The 20,546-nt window shown below is 38.8% G+C and overlaps 3 protein-coding genes across 5 annotated transcripts; 1 reads left to right on the forward strand and 2 right to left on the reverse strand.

Annotated features, from left to right (window-relative positions):
* Window positions 1-485: 485 nt before the first annotated feature.
* Window positions 486-10,775, reverse strand: LOC110973891 (BCL2/adenovirus E1B 19 kDa protein-interacting protein 3-like). The gene is made up of 6 exons (XM_022225099.2): window positions 10,616-10,775; window positions 9,120-9,276; window positions 8,258-8,342; window positions 6,219-6,316; window positions 4,434-4,577; window positions 486-3,981 (listed from the first exon to the last, which is right to left on the reverse strand). Exons 1-6 carry the CDS (start codon window positions 10,659-10,661, stop codon window positions 3,939-3,941), a joined length of 573 nt encoding a protein of 190 aa, XP_022080791.1. The 5' UTR covers window positions 10,662-10,775; the 3' UTR covers window positions 486-3,938.
* A 517-nt stretch (window positions 10,776-11,292) lies between these two features.
* LOC110973960 (uncharacterized) lies at window positions 11,293-14,832 on the reverse strand. Of its 2 annotated transcripts, none has more exons than XM_022225230.2 (4): window positions 14,722-14,832; window positions 14,051-14,335; window positions 13,210-13,827; window positions 11,293-12,589 (listed from the first exon to the last, which is right to left on the reverse strand). In XM_022225230.2, the coding sequence occupies exons 2-4, from the start codon at window positions 14,330-14,332 to the stop codon at window positions 12,542-12,544; spliced, it is 948 nt and encodes a 315-aa protein (XP_022080922.2). In that variant the 5' UTR covers window positions 14,333-14,335; window positions 14,722-14,832; the 3' UTR covers window positions 11,293-12,541. The 2 variants fall into 2 exon arrangements, with proteins under 2 accessions (XP_022080922.2, XP_087000780.1); XM_087144654.1 differs by having other exon boundaries at window positions 14,727-14,806.
* Window positions 14,833-14,849: 17 nt separating this feature from the next.
* LOC110973880 (golgin subfamily A member 7-like) lies at window positions 14,850-20,499 on the forward strand. 2 transcript variants are annotated; one of them, XM_022225079.2, is made up of 5 exons: window positions 14,850-14,962; window positions 15,936-16,061; window positions 16,382-16,534; window positions 16,887-16,988; window positions 17,599-20,499. In XM_022225079.2, the coding sequence occupies exons 1-5, from the start codon at window positions 14,903-14,905 to the stop codon at window positions 17,632-17,634; spliced, it is 477 nt and encodes a 158-aa protein (XP_022080771.2). In that variant the 5' UTR covers window positions 14,850-14,902; the 3' UTR covers window positions 17,635-20,499. The 2 variants fall into 2 exon arrangements, with proteins under 2 accessions (XP_022080771.2, XP_087000783.1); XM_087144657.1 differs by lacking the exon at window positions 14,850-14,962 and adding an exon at window positions 15,062-15,080.
* The last annotated feature ends 47 nt before the right edge of the window (window positions 20,500-20,546 follow it).

Consider the following 20,546-nt stretch of genomic DNA (forward strand, 5'->3'; position numbering starts at 1 on the left):
GGTCAGTTCCAATTAAAAGGCAAGGGTTACCACTTGCACTTTTAATTTTGTCCATCATTTCAACAGTTTTAACTCCCACAATGAAATTTTGATCAGTTTTAACTTTTGCAAGACTAACGCCCTGCCGTTACATTTATACTTGCTTTAAAAATGTTTTACAAAACGTTGAAAATGAAATTTCAATCAGTTGAAGTTTTTATATTTGCTTTAAAATGATTTTTAACAAGGGTTTGAAGTTGTAATTACAATACCAAATATTTCGAGGAAACATCAAATTTTTTGTCATTTTGTATTTATGTGAAAGGCTAACCCCTTAACATTTCATTAAGTTTGGACAAAAGAAAACTAATATCAGGATATCTTCAAAAATTTAGCAGATTCCTGCAGGTTTTTAGAAAGTGAAAATCAACGCATTTAAAAATGCAAGCTGAAATTAAAGAATCTTTTACCCTTAATTATACAAAGAATTACTACTTTGGCAATAGTTTTCTGGTTAGCTATAATAGATATTTATTACAGTTTATTTCAACTGCTTTTACAGAAATATGATACAATAGCTTATAGTTAGTAAGGCTACAAGATTTATGTCCAAACTATTTCTACATTTTCAATACAACCAACATGCAAACACCACATGCTTAAAATACAAATTAATGGAGAACATATTTTCGATGCAAGATCATCACAACTAAGGATGTATAAAAAAACCCAGCCATTTGTAAAGCCTGATTTTTGCAAATGCAAGGATGCAGAATTGATTCAATTCTCTTAAGATGGAATTAAAGCATTAAACTATTCTTCCTGGCGAGTTAAAAGTGCACAAATTTCAGAGGAATCAGTAATTGGATGTAATGTGTTTCTTAGAATTTCTGAGATTCATGTTGAAGATAACAGTGAAATGGAATTTTGACAAAACAATTTTACATGTTAGAACTGTTTGTCTCACTAAATCAAACACAATGTGATCATAGTATGTATTTTATCCATAACATTGAGATTATACACTGTAAGACTAACAGTCACACTGATTTGCTGCCGTTTGTTTTCAACATTTATCTTGATGTGCAAGTCCATCTAGAAAATAAACACCATGCCGGTCTTAATGTAAATATATTATTTTCATTTGAATGCTTTTATCTGCCACTTCATTTACTTGTATCATGACAGCCAACTCAACATGCACATTCCTGAGATTTCTCAAAAAAACATAAGGCACCGAAATCAAACACATAATATCGCAAAACGGTGCATTTACAAAACCAACTTCCGTGATAAGTGACTAATGTTTAACTGTTTTGCCTTGCAGGGCCCACTATATGTATATGCCAGCTCAAATCAACCTCGCTTGGTTTGGACGTTACCAAAATAGTTCAGGCTTGAATTTTGCTTTGATCAAAGCAAGCGTTCCCCTTGGCAATTCCCTTCTGTTAAGGATGGAACCCTAACACAAAACAACATCCATTTGACTGGCGATGCCTGTAGGCCATTCTTACAGCAGCAGGTGCTGTTTGTCATCGATCGTTCTGCGGGGCATCAGTTAAGTGTTTGGGAAAGGAGAAACTCCCGTCTACTGACTAGTGGCTTCATTTATACATTACAAAATACTCTTTTGACCATTCTCTTGGAATAAGCTTATTAAAAAAAATAATAAATAAAAAAATAAGGGCACTGGCGAAATGTGGCTTAAAGCAATTTTCAATAAATACATTGTTCAACCAAACGTGACATCAAATAAGTCACATTTGCAGGCAAAACACTGTTTCAAGCACTTCAACACTTATCATGATGCGATTGCCACACATTGTTTGGCATTGTACAATATAAAACAATTTTACATTTTGATAGTAGAAACAACTACAGTATGTGATCAATTCCCAGTTCAATGTGTATGTAAATCCAGTTTTCCATTTTCAGAAATGAAATTCCTTTTGTGTTGTGTATACATTACAGATGACATAAAGACCTTACTTATATACACAATCTAGTTCCAATGCTACCGATGACTTAATGCTATGCACGTACTCTTGAGACAGCCAAAAGAGTGGTTTGTTTGAATGTGTAACCATGGAAACTGTACTCCAATGATGCAAACGAAATCCTACGCCGAGTAGTTCAATGAAGGTGTGATATGAATATGACAATATGATATACTTCCCTAGAGTAGTTTTCAGAATGAATCTAATGCGTGTTATATGATCAGGTTTTTACACACTACAAACTTCCCAGTTTGGGGCAGAGTTAGAATTACTCAGAAGCAATAGATTTTCTCAAACCAACCAAGCATACAAAATGATCAGGGAAAACATCATCTCCACTTAACCTTCACTAGATGAAGCAAGTTATGAGTAACTGTATTTCCAAAAATTAACAAACCTGTCTTTTACTTTTAACACTTTTGTGTTCATTCATACTTGTTTTTTCTGTATCATCAAGCAAGCCAAAACAAATGAGCTTTTTTCTTTTATAAAACATTCCTATAATTCAAGCAGTTTACTATGATACATGCAGCATTGTGATTTCACTTCTTTGAAAAAAGTGCTCAGTGATCAGTCATAAGATACTCAAAAGTGTTGATTTCAGTGATTAACAATTCACAGCTTAATTTATAATGCATATACACATCTATTATAACTGTGACATCATCAAGTAACCAAGGAAATGAACAAATACACTAACTACCCCCCCCCACGTACAGTTTGACAGAATGGCTGACTCTAGATATCACCACTGTTCTAAGATGAAGACAAAACAGCCCCCTCACAAGTACATTTATAACATGATACACACTTTGAAGTAACATCTTTTAAATCAGGCCAATAAACTGTTGGCAACCATGTGACTTTTTTAAAACTGAGTATATAAAATGACATTCACTCTTACTCCTGAACCCATCATGTTGTTTAAATTGCAACACATGCAAGTCTACAAACTGAAAAAAACAACAAAAAGGAACATGCCATACAGGTATGTCAAGTGCATTTGGAGATTTTTAAAATATTGCAGGATCTGTGTGCATGGTGGTTTCTACAGGAAAACAATTGTATATATGGATAGATTGATCGATCGCAATCGATTGATTGATCGATCAATCAATCGATCGATCGATCGATCGATCGATCGATCGATCGATCGACCGACCAACCAACCAACCAACCAATCAATCAATCAATCAATCAATCAATCAATCAATCAATCAATCAATCAATCAATCAATCAATCAATCAGTGCAACTACCCTTACTCAGTGACCATCATATGTTGTATTTTCCACAAGTTTCATCTCGGAAAACTAGAACAGCCCTTTCAGGGATCACCCCATGAAGTTTTTTTTTCATTGAATCATTCCTCATGAATAACAGTCTATGATCAATACACCTTAACTTGCTTGTATTTTCCCTGGCATCTATCCTCCCCTGAGGAAAAATAGAACAGTCTATTCGGGAATATCTCTGAGAGGCACATTATGCTATGCAAAGCAGGATAGGTCTCTATCATGATTTGTCCATGACAATATATGCATAATAATGCTCATGCACATCAAATAGCTTGTATGTCTGGCTTGTCCGCCCATCAGGGGCATCATGCGAACTATTTGGCCTGACGAGCTGGAGGATTTGAATGCTGTGTAACAAGGAAATGTACATTTAACTCTCTCACAACATGCGCAACTCACAAGAATAAATTACTGAAATGCATTGGGGGCTACTCCAGTCAAGGTACAATATCACAGGGTGTAACAAACCTCTGACCTTAACTTCCAGATATAAAGATCTGAACAAAACAATTTCAAAATGCAATTCTGTAACAAAATCTTAATTGCCAATCACGAGAGGAAAATAAGCAGCTCTCTCGGCAGTTAAATACTGGTAACAAGTCCCTTCAATAACTGTACGCACTGGTTGGATTCGAACAGGGTACCAATCAATTAAGGCATCCATCTCAACTAGATCTTGGAGAGATCACACGCAGCCCGATATAAATGCTGTCAACAAGAAAAAAATAAGAAAGAAAATACTTTAATGTTTAAACAAAATTATCACAGCATACATTGAAATATAAGGTAAACCTTCGGCTCACTCTGACCAAGAATGTCAAGTTTATCAACGCAGGAAGAGGAAGGAGCATCCTTTGAGGAGCTCTGTCAGACACAGCTTTGCCAAGTACAGTCACAAATTGAACGTAGCAATCAGCTGGAAACAACTCAAAGAGTATGCACAGGAAAACTGTTAGTGTCTGGTTGTCACCGTTTGCAATCAGAGATTTGGCAGTGACGTATGATCTATCTCTCCCCCCTTCCTGTGAAGTGTCTATATTCATCTCATTTTCAAGGAAAGCAAGACCTATGGTGAGGAGGAGTTGCTCTTCATGGTGTCTGAGCCTCCTTCCTAGGAATTTCACTTTCTCAGAGCCCTACTTAGACATGTGTCTACTCACCCGATTCCCAAGGTGAGAAGGTTAGTTAGGATGAGGGATGGAATGAAGACACTCAAGACCTCTGTTGATAAGAAGTTGCTCTTCATGGCCTTAGACTTGCGAATACTCAGCCTGGTGTGATCAGGGTGCTTGAAGCGAAACTCCCTGTGCAGATAAAAAGTGGTAATATTTCTCAGAGGGTGCCTGGTGAAAAGTATACATGAAATATCAGTTGACATAACAGCAACATGTAAATGTGGATCATGTCCAATTAGTTTCCTGTTTTACACAAACCTTGTATCCAAGTTAATCAAGTAACTAGTTACATGTGATTGTCATTTCTGTATGAGGTTCAGTTTTCCACTTTCAGTAAAAGCAAAACAGGCTGATGGCTATTATCAGTCAACAGTCGGGCAGCTGTTCCAAATATCAGAGTCTTTGCATGGCCGATACTCCTCGACAGAGGCAGACACTAAATGCCACACAGGATGCAATCAATGAGATTCTGGGAATGTCTCAGGTTTCCTTCCCCCAGTCTAGGAACTTCTACGGTCACATTCAATAATGACAGACTTTGATCCTAAGGTCAGCGAACAGCAAGCGTCTTTGACCATGAAATTTCCTTTGCCTAATAGGGTCACTATCTTGTGCATCAGTCCCTCTCACAGATGTCTTATATCGGAATTAGACTGGATCCCTGTGATTTTTCTTTTTACTTCCAGTCTATCCTGACCATGTGTACCGAGTCAGGTTGATGTGTACTTGATGTTTATGTATCATGTTTATTTCATTGCCTAGACCTCCCCTCGGCGTAAGTCGCAAAAAAAAATTGGTTTGAAGTGGTGACCTCTACTCAGCTACATGTGAGGTTAGTCAGTCATTCCCACTGGGGTGGTGTTGGGGGTGACTCATAAAATCAAAATATCCAATTCTGAATGCAGAGAGCAGTTGAAGGTCAATAAACACTGCTCTGAGCGAAGGGGCCTAACACTTCTCTGATTTCTGAGAAACTATAATTTTATGTTGCGTACTGAATCCCCCAAACACATGTGTAGTTTCAAACCTCAGCTATGATTGGCAAAATTGTGTATGCTTCTGGGCAATCAAGACATCAGGTGACACGTACAAAGGCTTGGAGTCCTCAATTTTAATTAAAATACTCCAAACCCGGAGAATTGTTCTCACTGATTAAGTTAACAAGCCCCAGATCCCGTGGCATTTATGTAAGGTTCCTTCCTATACATACTGAAATAATCCTCTATGTAGCAAACAAAAGGCTTACATATTCTTTGTAAAATAAGTCGGGTTAATAATCATAAAGAAGTCTACCAATAAGCCTTTTGAGAGTTAAATTTGAATAAAATCTGGCACACTGAGTTATTTGATTGCACATAAACATAGCAATTTGAATTACCCAGACTAAAGACACTGTTGCTATACCTCGTGATTTGGGGCAAGCTTTTGCATAGCGACCACCATTTCTGGAATGGACTGGTTCCTTTGTGCCCTTCTTATCTATTGAAAACAGTGTGTTGGTACAAGGCATCTCTTATGTAACTAAGCAAAAGCTTACCTTGAATCACGAGGTATAGCAACAGTGTTTTTAGTTGGGAGAATCAACTTGTTACGTTCATGTGAATTTCAAGAACTTAATATACCAGCTTTCATTCAAATTTAACTCGCAAAAGGGTTTTTGAGGTATACCTTCTTCCACTCTTCAAACTCCTCCCAAACTGCACGGAACATTTTCAAGGATCTGGGAGGTTTGGACTGGACCCTGGTTATTATTGTTTTTTTCAGACTTACTTTGGTGGGAGGGGCTCTGGCCGACTTGACCAATCCCATATCCACTCTGCAGTTCCCTGGGCCAAGCCAGCACCAGGACCTGGCAGGATGGGAGCAGTCTGGGGAGAAAAATGAATAAACACAATAGAAAGTCTAGATTCTCCTTGAAATGATAAAATATCTCCCCACATCTACTGGTATAAATCTGGTTCATGTTTACATTACCTAGTTCCATTGAATAAGATGTTTGCATAACACATTGGAGTGACTTCTTGGAAGACATGGTACATGTACATGTATTGTATTTAAATTGTATTGGACTTGGCTAGGAATGTTTTTATCAAACAACGAAGAAATGAAATGTGACTTGGAACAAAATGCCATTTCATTCACACTGGGGAGAAAAAAAAGAAAGTACCTCGATTTGCCTAAATAGGCACTTCCCATGGAGTTAACGACCATATGGAAGGATTAAAGCTTGGCCTAAAACTACATGCATTACTTGCTTTTATGTAGAACAATGCAAAACTTGCCAATAAGTGCTGGTAGAGTCAAAATTACAAGTCAATGAGATGAACAGCCTGCATAGCTAAAGCGAGGATTTGCTTATGTGGATAAAAACATTCATATAGGAAGTTTGTGGGCTTCAGGTGGCTTGGAAGGTATCAACTCAAACTGTCTTGCCTACATGTATATTGTGAATGCAGAAAATATTGTATGATGTGAATGAGAAAAAAATTGATAGGTATACAGGTTCATTTGTGTTTACTGTCATTTTTTTTTCGTGACTCATCACCTTGACCAGGAGACTTTCAACGGTGAGCCATAATGGCAAGAGCGTTATGCTGCTTGCAATCTCTACCATATTTTCATCAAATATGAACTTGTGCATAGGGCAAGTGATCACATGATCAAAGCAAAACGAACGCACGGTGTGCAAGTTTAGTCATCAAAAGTACCTGTACATGTCCTTGAGTGTCTCTTATAGAACGATTTAAGGACTTAACGCCAGATTACAATCACTGTCATGTGAACATGTGCCATTCTGAATCACAATATCATCAATCTTGCTAAGATAAACCATGTATCTGGATGCTTCTGAGGTCAATCCGACCCAAGTAAGAAAACCCTACATTTTCTTTCACTTTGTCTGCTGTATCCTGACCCACTAGAATTGTCTCTTCCATGGTCCTTTCCCCACTTTTCTGTAATTCCTTTGGAATTTGTTACATAACACCTGTACATTATTTTTCTGTTTTAATATGAAGGTTGTATGCTAATTATAACTTTCTGTGATGCGCATTTCAAATTGAAAGCATTTGAAAATGAATATTTTTTTTTCTTCCCTCAGACGTGGTAACAACTACTTTTATGACCAAACATAAAATGAACCACCCAATCTTAGAATATCTTCTCAACAAAAGCTGAAACAGGTTACTGTACAAGCTAACAAGAATCTCATTTCCTGTGCTTAAAATAAGGTTTGAGTCTGACGTCAATCCACAGTCAGCCCAAAATAGATTGTGTATGAAAGTGGAACTTATGACCTTTGTTTTAGAGGGTAAGGACAATATGACTGTGTCCCTCTTACAGTTTCAAAAAAAAAAATTCTACATTTTTCGGGCAGATGTAATTTTTCCTTAATAATTAGTCATTTACAAAAATATTTTATGTATTTTTTTAACATGTTTTCTTTCTTTTTTTACAAGAAGAATGTATTTTTCTTTTAGTTCTTTTAATTTTAAAAATATACTAATTAACCCTAACAGTCCTCAGTCCTCTAACAGGTGAGGGATTGAGGACTGTTAGGGTTAATTCGTTTATTTTTTATTGAAGGGCCCTAACGAAATCAAGCTTCAGCTGTTCAGGTTACCTTGGATAAATAAAGGAATAAATAAACAATATAAATATGAACAGTTTTACCATTTCAAATTCACAATTGAATACAATAAACCAACATTTGATTAAAGACCACATTGAAATTATTTTCAAGCCTAGCATCAGATGAGTTGTTAGTTTTGAACTATAGGGAACACTGTTGTGTTAATAAACTAGGTTACCTGTGATCTGTCAGACCCATTACTGTAGGTGGATCCTGGGCCACTGTTGGCGCCACTGCCTACTGGACTGTGCGGACTTTTAGGACTGAGGAAGCCATGAACAAATAGAATTTGATTTTATTCAGTCATCACAAAAAACACTTTCAACTTTTAGGGATGATTTCATATATGTTCCTCTAACTCGCATCTCAGCCAGCCTGTGGTAATCTGAGTCAAATTGTATACACCTCACTGCTTTTACTTTAAAATGGACAGAATCCTCTTGGATCAGGGTCAAGAGATTGTAAATCATTGTAAGATTGGAATCATAAAGATTGGAATCATCTATAACTTGATATTACATGTCAGTAGATAAAAACACAGGTATTTTTGTGTCATTACTTTCCTTCACAGTGGATGCTTTTAAAAGAGTTTGAAGTGTCCCAAACAAGGACGCTAGGAAGCTTGGGTTTAATTTTTGCACTTGTTATATATATTAGTTTGCTGTCAAACTGAGGCCAATTAAAAGTTCAGCATTAGTTGTATTTGCAAAAAACAAGCAGGGAGGAGGTTTTTTTTTTTAAATACTATTGTATGCATGCTGTTCTGGATTGCCGCAACCACAGAAAGAAAGCGCGATGTTCACTTCAGACTCGTGCACAGAAGTGCACATGACATTGTGTGTATGTTCTCAGGTCGCATGTTGTGCGTGCACAAGGTTGTGTGGGCATTGTAGAAACTACGGGGGATGGCTATGGACATCGGAAAAGACAACTTTTAAAGGAAAAAACATGCAAGATTTTTTGAGGCGGGTGTTGATGCTAAACTAATTATTTTTCTTATGTGGCTTAATGGCACTTTACTGATATTTCATGTAACTAACCTCCCTCCCTGAGAACTCCCTCTTGATGTGGATCGTGACTCCCTCTGGGCTTCCATCAGCAACTTTTCCATGTTACCATTGTACATAGATAGTGGTCTGTTAGTGCTATTCCCATTACCACTGTCACCCCCTTCTTGGTTGAAGACCACCCATGAATCTAAAGGAAAAAAAGAGCATGGATGTCAAGAAAAATCTTTCTTGAAAAGACCTTTTTGTTGTTGAGTTGATTGCTGGGAAATAGTGTAAAACTTTGACACGATGGTTTGGTGCACTTTCAGTTCAATTCTTTATTTTTGTGTCATTATAAATATGATGATTGATTTCACAACATCTCTGCTCAAGCATACTGTAATGCCTTTCATCAACGACGCCTACGTTCTTCATTACGGGCTTACAAACAACAGGTCTTAATCCAAATCTTTCTGAGTAATATCTGTATATCATCCCTGATCTTCAGTAAAGTGGCCAATAATGTTCTGTTTCTACGTGGAAAATACATGTATTTCGACAGACGACAGGAATGTGAATGACATATCTAACTCAACAGACCCCTTGTGTTAAGATGGAGTCAGGGGCTATTCTGTGTTATTTTAATTTCATTACAATGAATGCACTGAAGGTTTACTTGAACCTATCCTAGAGAAAGAAAGAAATGCCATCGAATGTGATGTCATACGCAGGGGGTCTATTAGCCCCACTAGTGTGGCATGGATCACTCCCGATTTATCCTTAATAAATCGGGAGTGATCCGTGCCACACTAGTGGGGCTAGGGGTCTATAAAGAAAGCCACAGCTTTAGTGACAGAAATTTGAAGAAAAAATTGGCTTTTAGGTTAAAAAGATGCATCCTCTGACTATGTTGGCTATTGTTTGTTGTATGTGCACAAAGTCAAGGAGTCAGGAGAACAGGACAGGCACACAAATAGGGACGCTTTTAGCAACAGCAAAACAGAAATGGAAAAACGTATAAGACATGCCTTGAAGCTGAAAATGAAGCAATCAAAGTAATTATCCATCTCTGATTCTCTTAGTCTTAGCATGGAGGGAGGAAAAAAGATGGTCTTAGGCTCTTATTATTTGTCCACACCCTTTGTATTCGTGGTGATTGACGATCTTTGAAATAAAAAAATCTGCTCGGGTGATTTTCACACATGGCTACAATTTACAAAGTCCTGTGTTGAGGGAACTTTGCCTTGTAACATTAAAACGAATCTGAAATCAGAAACTTGACCGAAACTGGGCTACGTATTACAGTACGTGTCGACTGCTCTAATTCTGACGACTTCAGAAATTGACGACACGTCCGTCCGCTTTTTGTACAACTTATTTAACAAGGACATGAAGGACGACCTGCCAGATGTTTTGCACGAACAATATGAAAAGTCTGTCGTAAAGTGAACGATTAATTAGCCTACTTGCAAACATGCACGAACAACACTAATTTCGCCATACGAACAACAATCAAGTTTCATAGAGGAGAATGTTAGTATTGTTACCGTTCAACGAGTCTTCACCGTGCCTTCTCGGCGAATTGCTGGCCATTTTTCAAGTCGATTTTGTTGCTTTTAGCCTACTGCGTAGCATACGTGTCAAATCTCCCTGGTACGTGAACGCACAAACACTGCGTGCTTTTTTTCTCTGTGCAATGTTTTGCTTCCGCGATTCCCATCGGGGGTGCACGCCCTATTTTTTCGCCGCTCGAGATTTCCGTAACACCTATTTATATTCACGAAACGTCGGTAAATGTAGTGTCTTTTTTCTTGGTAGAGTGTATGTTGACTACCAATGACGGTGAAAAATATATCAGATAACATTTTCTCATTATAAACGGATAAAAAATACACCCGGTACATAATAGGACGGCCTTTCTCGTTTAGCCACTGGCGACCTGTCTTGACACAAAATTAGCATAATAAATGATTATATTTGACCAATGAAATGCCGAATGCAGCAGTAAGAGCAGATCACCTGATCATAACAGACTGACGTCATTAATGTAAACAGCACCATGTGTACTGTCTTCAAGACAATAAATAAAGGCATTCGATTTCTATACAAATTATGAATTTACAAACCAGATTCCCCAAGAGGTGTTTCTCGTACTCAGATTCATATGCTTGCCATACATAGTGGATGTGTTTTTTTTCCAAACAGTCAGAGAAAAGAAACCAAATTCAGGTATTTAACAATCCGCAATTTAATTTAGAAGCACTTTACTAATTTCTAAAGTCGTCATATAATACTCATAGCAAGTTGCATGTTAATCCTTCCTTCTCATCTTTAAACCACACATTTAAAAAAAATTCACCAATCTCACTATCACTTTCAATCCAGCGTATCTTAAAAGAAATTTTCAGTTATTCCTGTGAGACAACCTAGGAAAGTTATACTTTTTAGTATAAAGATAGTGAAACTAGAAATCTTTGTGTTAGATTAAAAGATATAAAATAGATCTATTCTGTTATCGTTACTTGACTTTATTGAATAATTCAAAGAAGATTGTAATTATTAACTGATGGAAATTTTTGTTCATTTAAAAATCTCCCTGTATGTACCACATAAATAATTATGTCTCTAAAAATATTAAACACAACATAAATCTACTTGTTTGGTGACAACAAACTATATACATGCATAATCATATCATTTACATAAATTCATAAGGATACTAAACTGAAGACAGCACAGGTTGGAGAAAACGTAGAATAGAAGTCATGTCATGATATCATAACGCCCACTGTGAACACAAAATGAGCAATGTTTAAGGTCCAGAATTTGTCACAAGTATGCAAAGTTGTTTCAGTGGTGCCTCTGATTAGAAATAATATACATTATTTGAAATAGCATTTTCTGATAACGGGGATTCTCTCTGTTAATGAGGTGAATTTATTTACCCTCAGAAAACTTAGAGAAAACATTTTCACTAGATCTTGGTGTTCCAAATATTTGTAATGAATTGTCAAACACACATTGAACTCCGGATAACTGTCTGCTCCCACAGAGAAGTGCAAAATAAAGAAATGGATCAGTCTCAACACCAAGTCAGACAAGTCAGAACAAAATAGAGTGGTCGCCAAGGCTCCGGCAGAGTATGTCATGTGATGATGATGATGATGATGATGATGAACATCGGTGTGGAGAACCTATGAGTAATTCCTCCCAACTCTTATGGTTAACTAAAATTCCAACAAACTCCTCCAAATGAACTTCTCAATTGTGTTTGACTTTTGACCAAGAAAACATGGCTCTCAGGAAACCTAACATATTCATTTGCTCAAATGTTAAGCAAGGCCCTAGGAAAGTCTACTTATTTTTGATATCATTGATGTTTAAAAAATGGTCCTGTGAAAGTACTTTCTGAGTAGATTTCTCGATCTTTTAGTTGTCTGATTTCATGGAACAGAGCAAAGCATGTTCAAGCTTTAATCACTAGATGCTGGGCCCGGGAGATCCACAGCAAACTGCCATATCTGAGGAATAAACAAAAACAATGCATTCATGGCAATGATGCCATTTAATGTTGCTTGTGATCTTTAAAGGGTATTCATAGCTTTAACACTAGAAAATAAAGCCACAGAATGAACCCCAACCCTATCCCCCCAGACCTCTTAACCCTCCTGTAGACTGGATCTACGGTTATCTAATAATAGAACTCTGAAATAAATCAAAGGCAGATTCTTGCAATGGCAAAGTAAAATAAAAAGCAGATGTAAAACCCCATGTCAAGTAATGGTGCAGCCAAACTAGGTGCTGGATTTGAGAAGATTTGCAATGGTTTAACAGGGTGAATAAATCAATATCATTTTGCAAAACTCTATCAAAACAGACATTGAATTCATTTCAAGTGCCTTTAAGTGTTCAGGAATGTAAACACATATTGATTTTGAGATGATTTTGAGTTAGTGGCAATATTTACACAAGCCTATAACTATAGGCGTGTTGTTAGTTTACTTAGATCTTTCATCTTTTGCAGATGCACATCTCTCTGTACGTCTCCTACCTTTTTGTCTGAAAATCTGTCCGTTTGGCTATTCATTGGTTGCCAATTTTAACAATAAATAAATAAATGTTGATATCGGACCACTCCTACCTTCTGGGTCACAACCCAAGTGTCATCAACTTGTTTATCCCAGGTTAATGTCACCATGCCACATTCCTGCAGCAGGCTAGCACAGACCCGACGAAGGAATCTGGATGTGAGTGACAAAGCAGACAAGTCACGAGGATCCAAAAATCTGCCAATGTGCTTCAAGACAGGAAAGGGTAAAGTCTCAAGGCCTGGAGGCACTGAGGAAGAATCAGGTAAGGGGCTTGTTGGGGACATAGGGGGTACCTCCATTTCATCAACAGGTGAGGTTGGGCTTTTGATAGGCTCAAAATCCTCAGATAAGAGTCGTTCTGTGTCCTTCCAGGGTACCTTGCAGAGATCATCATTGGATCTCTTTGGTCTTGGTTTCGTGAGCAGACTTCCGTGAGTTTTCAGGGCCTCCTCTCGCTTTTTCTTCTTGTCCTCTAGCAACTCTGCCAGCTCATCCTTTGACATGACGTTGAAGTTATCAGCAGGAATGCTGGAGTCATACTCTGATTCCTCGGCTAACTTCTCAGCTGCTAGTTTCCGGGCAATCTTGTCGGCTATGATGGGAGCACAGTGATGATCATGCTCGACACCTGAGTTAAAATGTCGCTTGAATTCATCCATTCTGTACCCCTGAGATAATGACAAATTGCATGCAAAGATAAAGAAGGCACGTACAATAATATCAATTCAACAGCGTAATCTAGTACCAAGCACTGTTTCTGACAATGCAAAGCAACAAAACTCTTTGTCACTAGAAAATTCTAAATATCTTCTTTTCTATGACTCTGTTTTTGAAAAAGTTGAACATTTGAGAATTAAGAAATAGGCAAGGAATGAATCAGTATAAGCTTACATAACCACACTGGACAACAAATGCTGGGCAGTGGACAAGATGTGATGGGACCATCTTTCGAGTCATGGTGGCTGGACAACCATTGATACGATTATAGCATTCAATCCTGGTATTAGGACAGCGTGTCAGATGATCCGACATCTTGCACGTATGAAGGCGCGCCCCGCATTCCTGAGGACAGTTGATGTTAAGACATGAAACCCCTCCCACTGTCTTCACACTGCACCATTGCTTATAGCAGGAGTCACAGTGACTGTGAGAGGGTGCTTGTATTTCTGCCATTATCTGGAAAGGGTAAAGTCACAAGAAATACCTCCTTAAAGTACATTGTGTGTTGACTGTGAAAACAATATTAAACTGCCCATCGTGATGACTAGTTAATTAAAGCCCCCTGGAAGAGTTCCACATACGGACAACACTCCTAATTTTCCCTAAAATGTTACCAGCCATCAGATAGTGACATTGATATTAAACACGTCCCAAAAAGTGAAAGTTAGCTGAAAAAATTCTGAACCCATTACTATAAGGAAACACCAACTTTTTCGGACAAGTCTCATATGTTAGTGCACAGGAGCATCACGTGGATGTTGTCCGTATATGGAACTCTTTCCAAGCCCCCTTTCATTAACCAAAGGCAATATATTTGTAAACATTTAAAATAAAGGCCTTACCAAACCTTCTGATTTGCTGATTGAGGCGTGGGTGCGAACTTTGTTGTGGCACTTAATCACATTCCTTGCTCGACCACAAGGACGCCCTCTATCGTGACCATCAAACTTCTGGAAATGGTCAGGTTCCTGCCTCTATCTACTTGACGTGAAAATCTGTTCTCACCTATAGTCTGGATGATCGATGACACTACCTCCTGTTATGACGATGGCGGGTGCAAGCTACGCAGCGCAAGTACACGAAGTATGGCACGAATATCAACATTTTTTCTCCATTACGTAGCTTTCAAGGGTGTGATCGCTTTTGTATTTAAATATGATGTGCTTGGTTTATTTCGTGAATGTGCTTTTTTGAGAACTAGGTTTGTATTTAGGACGTATTTTAGAATGACTTGCCGTACGCCGGCCTAGTCATGAGTAGCCTAGGTTGTGCTACAGTATAGTACAGTGTACAGTCTGTAGAGTCTACATGTGATTGTGAAACCTACCTCCATGGTGAAACACACACCGTGGTGACGGGCCCATTTCACAAGCCTTATCGCAAATACTGCATTTTGCAGTAGAAAGGGATTTGGGGAAGGAAAAAGGACCAAATATTGATTCTTTCTCCTTCCCACAGACTCAGTGCCTTTCTGCCGTTGTGCAAAATCACCGTTGTATTTGCAATAAGGGGATAGAGCTGCTTAAGCACTAAAAAACCTTGCTTAAAAAGCAAAGGTTACCAGCTCAAAATCTATGCATCTATGTGATTGTCATGCTAACCAAAACATAGGTGAATACCATTTCAAACAATATACATCACATGGCCCGACGTGGAATTTTGGCTGGCATGGCTGGTAACCTGATTTGTCAAGCAAGGCCAAGGTTTTTTCACGCTTAATGGCCCCAGCTGCAGGTACGTACATATACATGGTGGTCATGAGTGAAAACTCTATGGCATGTATGGCAATGCATCTCGGCCGATGTGGAGTGTGTTGTGGCACACAGTTTTTATCAGTAAGTCCACCAAGTTGTGTACTGCGGCTGAGCCACAGTCAGCCTACACACAAGTGTAAGGCCCACATAGTCATATTGTTGCTCTTCAAATGTGAACATAGCCAAAGTGGAATTTTTTTTTAGAAAAAAGTTCAGGTCTGTCAATTTCATTGTTCCTCTTTAATGGCTGATAAAAATCACAAGTTCACAACTGTCAGTCTCATGAATCTTGTTCTTTTCAGCCAATGGCCATGGAGACTATACAGAGGCAGCCCGTGCCTCTTGGCAAAGTGTTTATCCAGCGAGATTACTCTGATGGTATGCTTGTCAAGTTTCAGGCTAAACTTCCTCTGGATTTGAATGACAGGGTAAGAACTTACAGAAAAGAAACTGGAGGATATTAGTCATAATGTGTGCCTTTGGAAATCAACAATCTGGTTTTTCATTTGTTAGAATGCTCAGATGGAGCAGTTAGACAAGTTCAACTTTGTCCACCTACAGACAACACTAATTTTCCCTTAAAATGTTCTAACAGCCGTCAGAAAGTGATAACTTGTCCTAAAAAGTGAAATTTAGCTGAGAAAATTCCAAAGCATTTACTTAGAGACACTTTTTCTAGTACAGGGGCATCAAGTGTTGTCCGTATATGGAACTCTTTCCTGATTTTTCTGTCTGTATTCTTGAGCAGGTAGATCAAAAAACATTCGAGACTACAATCAACCGTCTGAATGAAATCTACAGCGATGCAGAGACACTCAAAGCAAGAGTATTCTGTGAAGGATGTTTAATATGCCTGACAGGGTACCTTGCACTCTTATGCGTCAAAACACATTATGAAAAGGTAAAAGTACGTTTTTCAGACTTGACAGTGGCCAATTTTATGAATCTTGAAAGTATTCACATTTGGGAAGCCCAGAAAAGTTTAACGTGTACGTAGTATTGGCAAGTAATAAGCTCAGTTGAACCCTGTGTTGAATTCTGTGATGGAACGAGGCACCAGGCCCAGTGTGAAGTTCTAGTGGCTGGATTTTTCACCCTCTATCTTGCACATCTCTCTGAAACCTCAGCAATTTTGGAAAATTGGTGCATTTGTATTGTCAAACTCTCTGATGCTTGAGCAGAGTGGATTTCACTGCAGACATTACAGTGACTTGTTGCTGAATTTTCATATTTTTGCACTTTTCACTGAGCAGCAAGTGAAGGAGGCAGCTAGATATCTTCAAACTCAGAATGAAGAGGTCTACGCACCTCGAGGACTCATGATGGTTGACCCCTTTGAAAGAGGACTCCGAGTGGTATCCTTTGCTAGTTGGGACTTGAAGGAAAACATGAGAGAAGGAATAAATGTCTCAAAGGGATTGCTCATGGTGGAGGGGACTTTTTTCAACAGATTAGGAGTCAGGTTGCTAACATGATAGCCTAAGTTTTTAATACGGAAAAGAGAAGCAGTGAAGTTTCGAACTGTGTTCACGATGCAGTACTGCTGTTTTTATTGGCTTCTTACAAGAAGAAGAGGCAGTGTGTGCTTACATTACATACCACATACGCTGGCAGGTTTGAGCCTGTATGGCTTATGCTTTGTACTGCTATTGCAATGTACATGTACTGTCCTGTGAGCACTGGGCCCCAGTTGAAATAATTGACCTCCAATCTCTCCCTTCTAAGTCAGTGATGGGATGCTTGCTCATAGACTCAATAGTTATGTGGTCTCAGAAAAGTTAGGAGCATTGGGGATTGACTTCCATATGAGACGTATCTTCTTTTGATTTGTGGAGCTAAGCCGTTCGCTAAAGGCATGGATGGTGGCATCTGTGGTCACAGTCTTCTGTCATAGTGTCATTTTTGTCCTTTTTTGGTCATTTGTCCTTTTACTGCAAGTTCATTTTCTTTAATTCCTGCAAACAGATCGAGGTTGTGATTCTACCACTAGAAAGAGGTTGACGTTGGCTAATAACAGACAAAAAGATCATGTTGATTGGTAACCTCAGTTTCAGCGGAAGGCGCTCTTCATGTGCAGCATTTATTAATGCTCTGAGCTTTTTCAAGTAATGTTGGAATCATTAAGAATCGTGTTGAAATAACGGCTCAAGAGAAAAATACTGCTTGTCAAATAAATGCCTTGCAGAAGTCAGGACAGACCGTGAAGAATACAACGTTTTGGTTTGCAGCTAGCTTCCATCAAACTGTGCTGATTAGTATTGTGTCTTATGTTCAAGAAATCTGCCTACGTTGAGCGCCCTCCAGTGCTGTCTTAAAATCGCAATTCCTCAATTTGTAAAAAGTGTAGAGAATTATAACAAGTGATGGTGATTTCATTTTTTGAAACAACTTGTAAATAATGGAATTGGTCATTATTTTTGTGATCTGTGTCAGGAATGGTTCTCATAAGAATAGCTCATTTGCAGTTGTTTGTTTTGAATTTAAGTTTTGTACGCAACTTTAGCTTGAAAAACATGGCCATTTCTGTCTTGTCATAAACACCCAGAATATTTTGCGTGAACATTCAATGTGTTATATATTGCGTCATCTAGTTTACAAATTTCATCACTAATGCAGCTTTTATAAATGAATCAGTGGTATCAATATCTACTATATAGAGTCCCAAGCTATCTAGTGTCCCAAGCTATCTAGTGTCCCAAGCTATCTAGTGTCCCAAGCTATCTAGTGTCCCAAGCTATCTAGTGTTCCTAGCTATCTAGTGTCCCAAGCTATCTAGTGTCCCAAGCTATCTAGTGTCCCAAGCTATCTAGTGTCCCAAGCTATCTAGTGTCCCAAGCTATCTAGTGTTCCTAGCTATCTAGTGTCCAAAGCTATCTGGTGTTCCTAGCTATCTAGTGTCCCAAGCTATCTAGTGTCCCAAGCTATCTAGTGTCCCAAGCTATCTAGTGTTCCTAGCTATCTAGTGTCCCAAGCTATCTAGTGTCCCAAGCTATCTAGTGTCCCAAGCTATCTGGTGTCCCAAGCTATCTGGTGTTCCTAGCTATCTAGTGTCCCAAGCTATCTAGTGTCCCAAGCTATCTAGTGTTCCTAGCTATCTAGTGTCCCAAGCTATCTAGTGTCCCAAGCTATCTAGTGTCCCAAGCTATCTAGTGTCCCAAGCTATCTAGTGTTCCTAGCTATCTAGTGTCCCAAGCTATCTAGTGTCCCAAGCTATCTGGTGTCCCTAGCTATCTGGTGTTCCTAGCTATCTAGTGTCCCAAGCTATCTAGTGTCCCAAGCTATCTAGTGTCCCAAGCTATCTAGTGTTCCTAGCTATCTAGTGTCCCAAGCTATCTAGTGTTCCAAGCTATCTAGTGTCCAAAGCTATCTAGTGTTCCAAGCTATCTAGTGTCCCAAGCTATCTAGTGTCCCAAGCTATCTAGTGTCCCAAGCTATCTAGTGTTCCTAGCTATCTAGTGTCCCTAGCTATCTAGTGTCCCTAGCTATCTAGTGTCCCTAGCTATCTAGTGTCCCAAGCTATCTAGTGTTCCTAGCTATCTAGTGTCCCAAGCTATCTAGTGTCCCAAGCTATCTAGTGTCCCAAGCTATCTAGTGTCCCAAGCTATCTAGTGTCCAAAGCTATCTAGTGTCCCTAGCTATCTAGTGTCCCAAGCTATCTAGTGTCCCTACCTATCTAGTGTCCCAAGCTATCTAGTGTCCCAAGCTATCTAGTGTTCCTAGCTATCTAGTGTCCCAAGCTATCTAGTGTCCCAAGCTATCTAGTGTCCCAAGCTATCTAGTGTCCCAAGCTATCTAGTGTCACAAGCTATCTAGTGTCCCAAGCTATCTAGTGTCCAAAGCTATCTAGTGTCCCAAGCTATCTAGTGTCCCAAGCTATCTAGTGTCCCAAGCTATCTAGTGTCCCTAGCTATCTAGTGTCCCAAGCTATCTAGAGTCCCTAGCTATCTAGTGTCCCAAGCTATCTAGTGTCCCAAGCTATCTAGTGTCCCTAGCTATCTAGTGTCCCTAGCTATCTGGTGTCCCAAGCTATCTAGTGTCCAAAGCTATCTAGTGTCCCAAGCTATCTAGTGTCCCAAGCTATCTAGTGTCCCAAGCTATCTAGTGTCCCAAGCTATCTAGTGTCCCAAGCTATCTAGTGTCCCTAGCTATCTAGTGTTCCTAGCTATCTAGTGTCCCAAGGCTGGTGCGTACGTGTAAATATTTACTTAGAAATACATGTTGTAACTTATTTGAATTTGTTATGGGTGAAGTTATATTTTGAAAGTTGAAATGGATAATGGACCAAAAGAGGCGCAATAGGGCAAGGGGGGGCACCCCATACAAAAAGCACTCGCGTAAACAAAGTGTGACATAAGTTGCATGTACATGATTTCAACTCCAAAATTCGTTATGGTAAAATGAGTTTATCATCAGAAGAGGGTAACATTTTGGTGAATACTTCTCAATGAAATGTTATATTCCGCATAGAAAAGGCCCCTGGAGTGTGACTGAAGGCATGTCTGAATCCACTGGCTAGGGCTTAAGAGTTACACATGTACACCTTGTGGGAAATGGTTGAAGCGGCTAGCCACTGGCTGCCATGGAGGCTTTGCATATACTACCACAGCCATAACTTTCAGTCGGTGTGGCTGGCTCTTTGGCATTGGTCACCATGGCGTGGTGAAACTTTTGTATTTGAACCGGGTCAAGGGAACATTTTGCCTTTGCTTTGTCCCCCAATTTAGTATTCCATTTGAAATTATGACACCTGTCAAAATGTGAAATTGAATTACTGAAGTAAATCACTGAATTAATTGTTCATTATTGCTTTCATTAGTGATTGCAATATTGGGTGTCACAAATGAGAAATAAAGGTATGGAACATAACCATATTGTATGGGCAAATATTTAAATATATACCTGACAGTTGCATG

Source organism: Acanthaster planci, linkage group LG13 (assembly GCF_054643075.1).
Source record: "Acanthaster planci isolate LZ-2023a linkage group LG13, COTS_SCS, whole genome shotgun sequence".
Lineage (NCBI taxonomy): Eukaryota > Metazoa > Echinodermata > Asteroidea > Valvatida > Acanthasteridae > Acanthaster > Acanthaster planci.

Bases quoted from the DNA above. Each gene is read 5' to 3' on its own strand.
- LOC110973891 (XM_022225099.2), bottom strand. From the start codon at position 10,661: ATGGCCAGCAATTCGCCGAGAAGGCACGGTGAAGACTCGTTGAACG. The intron at 9,277-10,615 runs GTAACAATACTA...TTTTTCCTTTAG, and splicing joins CGGTGAAGACTCGTTGAACG to ATTCATGGGTGGTCTTCAAC. The intron at 8,343-9,119 runs GTTAGTTACATG...TGGCTTCCTCAG, and splicing joins GGGAGTTCTCAGGGAGGGAG to TCCTAAAAGTCCGCACAGTC.
- LOC110973960 (XM_022225230.2), bottom strand. From the start codon at position 14,332: ATGGCAGAAATACAAGCACCCTCTCACAGTCACTGTGACTCCTGCTAT. The intron at 13,828-14,050 runs GTAAGCTTATAC...TCATTATCTCAG, and splicing joins TTGTTGTCCAGTGTGGTTAT to GGGTACAGAATGGATGAATT. The intron at 12,590-13,209 runs GTAGGAGTGGTC...TTTATTCCTCAG, and splicing joins CTTGGGTTGTGACCCAGAAG to ATATGGCAGTTTGCTGTGGA.
- LOC110973880 (XM_022225079.2), top strand. From the start codon at position 14,903: ATGACACTACCTCCTGTTATGACGATGGCGGGTGCAAGCTACGCAGCG. The intron at 14,963-15,935 runs GTATGGCACGAA...TGTTCTTTTCAG, and splicing joins ACGCAGCGCAAGTACACGAA to CCAATGGCCATGGAGACTAT. The intron at 16,535-16,886 runs GTAAAAGTACGT...TTCACTGAGCAG, and splicing joins TCAAAACACATTATGAAAAG to CAAGTGAAGGAGGCAGCTAG.